Genomic DNA, 1,305 nt, shown 5'->3' with positions numbered 1-1,305 from the left:
CGTCCAAAATACCTATCCATTTGTTAAATCTGATTTTAAGATTGATGAAGAGCAAGGTTTAATTCATGCACGTCTCACTGTTGATAAACCACATCAATTGAGAAGTCAAAAATAAAAGTTAACACTTTCATGTCACCTGATCCCACGTCTTATTTTTAGAGGTCCTTGTTTGCTCTGCTTTTGATTTTCATTGTTTCATTGGACGTTTGAGTTCGAATACTGTTCGTCATCTCCATATGTTTTATCTTACCTTAGTTAAAACATGCAATTTACACGTTGCCATGGGATACATTAATGTACACTTGTGATATAATTGCATAGACATCCGACTTGTAAATGCTACTAAAAAGTACTTAATAAACTAATGATCTCCACATAATTTGTTTGGCGTGCTTATATTTTTGCATATTGACATGAGAATGTATGTTGCAGAATTAGATAAATCCAAATTTGGAGACACTATTTTACTAGATTATCTAAATTTGCATATTTACAAACATTATGATAGAGAAAAACAATTTAAGGACTTCGTACTACATACATGTACATACGATGATAAATAGAAAATTGTCATACAGCAGATTTGTCCCCTTTACATTGTGCTAATCGTAATTTGCCAAAAAGCCTGATCAAATCATCAGAAGAGCCCAATATTTATTTTATCATTATGCAGCCTCTTTTATTTTCTCTGTAAATGTTGTTTAAATATTGATTTCAGGAAATCATAGGATTTATGAAATTGTTAGTCAAGGTTTTTATGAGCTACGTATAGACATGTCTGACTTTTCGGGCCAGTCTCGTTATGCCATCTATAGACGTTTTTCTATTGGAGACGAAAGTCAAGGTTACAAGCTAACGCTAGAGGACTACATAGGAACAGCAGGTGAGATCTTGATGTCTTTGAATTAATTAGATTTTTAAAATTAAATTTTCGGTACTGAATGCTGTTTAATTTCAATGAAAACGAGAGAAACTAAAAAATACTAGTATATTTTTTGATAGGTGATTCGTTGACAGGGCACAACGGTGTTCAATTTTACACAAAAGATCATGATTCAAACAATTGCGCCAGCAGATTCAAAGGCGGTTGGTGGTACCATAATTGTCACCAGGCCAACTTGAATGGAATATATCTTCGAGGGACACACTCTTCATTCGCTGATGGGATTGAGTGGTTATCCTGGCATGGTTACAACTACTCACTGAAATTTACTGAGATGAAAATCAGAAGACTCTAAAACATAAATTTTATGTTGAAATAAATCCCAATTTATATTCAAACTTTAATTTGCAATTAAACAATGA

General features: G+C 32.9%; 1 protein-coding gene across 1 annotated transcript; it reads left to right on the top strand.

Annotated features, from left to right (window-relative positions):
* Positions 1-723: 723 nt before the first annotated feature.
* LOC134240771 (fibrinogen C domain-containing protein 1-like) lies at positions 724-1,305 on the top strand. Its single transcript, XM_062722852.1, has 2 exons — positions 724-883; positions 1,003-1,305. The coding sequence occupies exons 1-2, from the start codon at positions 775-777 to the stop codon at positions 1,236-1,238; spliced, it is 345 nt and encodes a 114-aa protein (XP_062578836.1). The 5' UTR covers positions 724-774; the 3' UTR covers positions 1,239-1,305.

The sequence above is a fragment of the Saccostrea cucullata genome, unplaced genomic scaffold (assembly GCF_032062105.1).
Source record: "Saccostrea cucullata isolate Sc308-1 unplaced genomic scaffold, CSIRO_AGI_Scuc_v1 ctg2942, whole genome shotgun sequence".
Taxonomy (NCBI): Eukaryota; Metazoa; Mollusca; class Bivalvia; order Ostreida; family Ostreidae; genus Saccostrea; species Saccostrea cuccullata.
The sequence above is the reverse complement of the archived record's forward strand: the minus strand, read 5'-3'. Positions and strand labels throughout refer to the sequence as shown.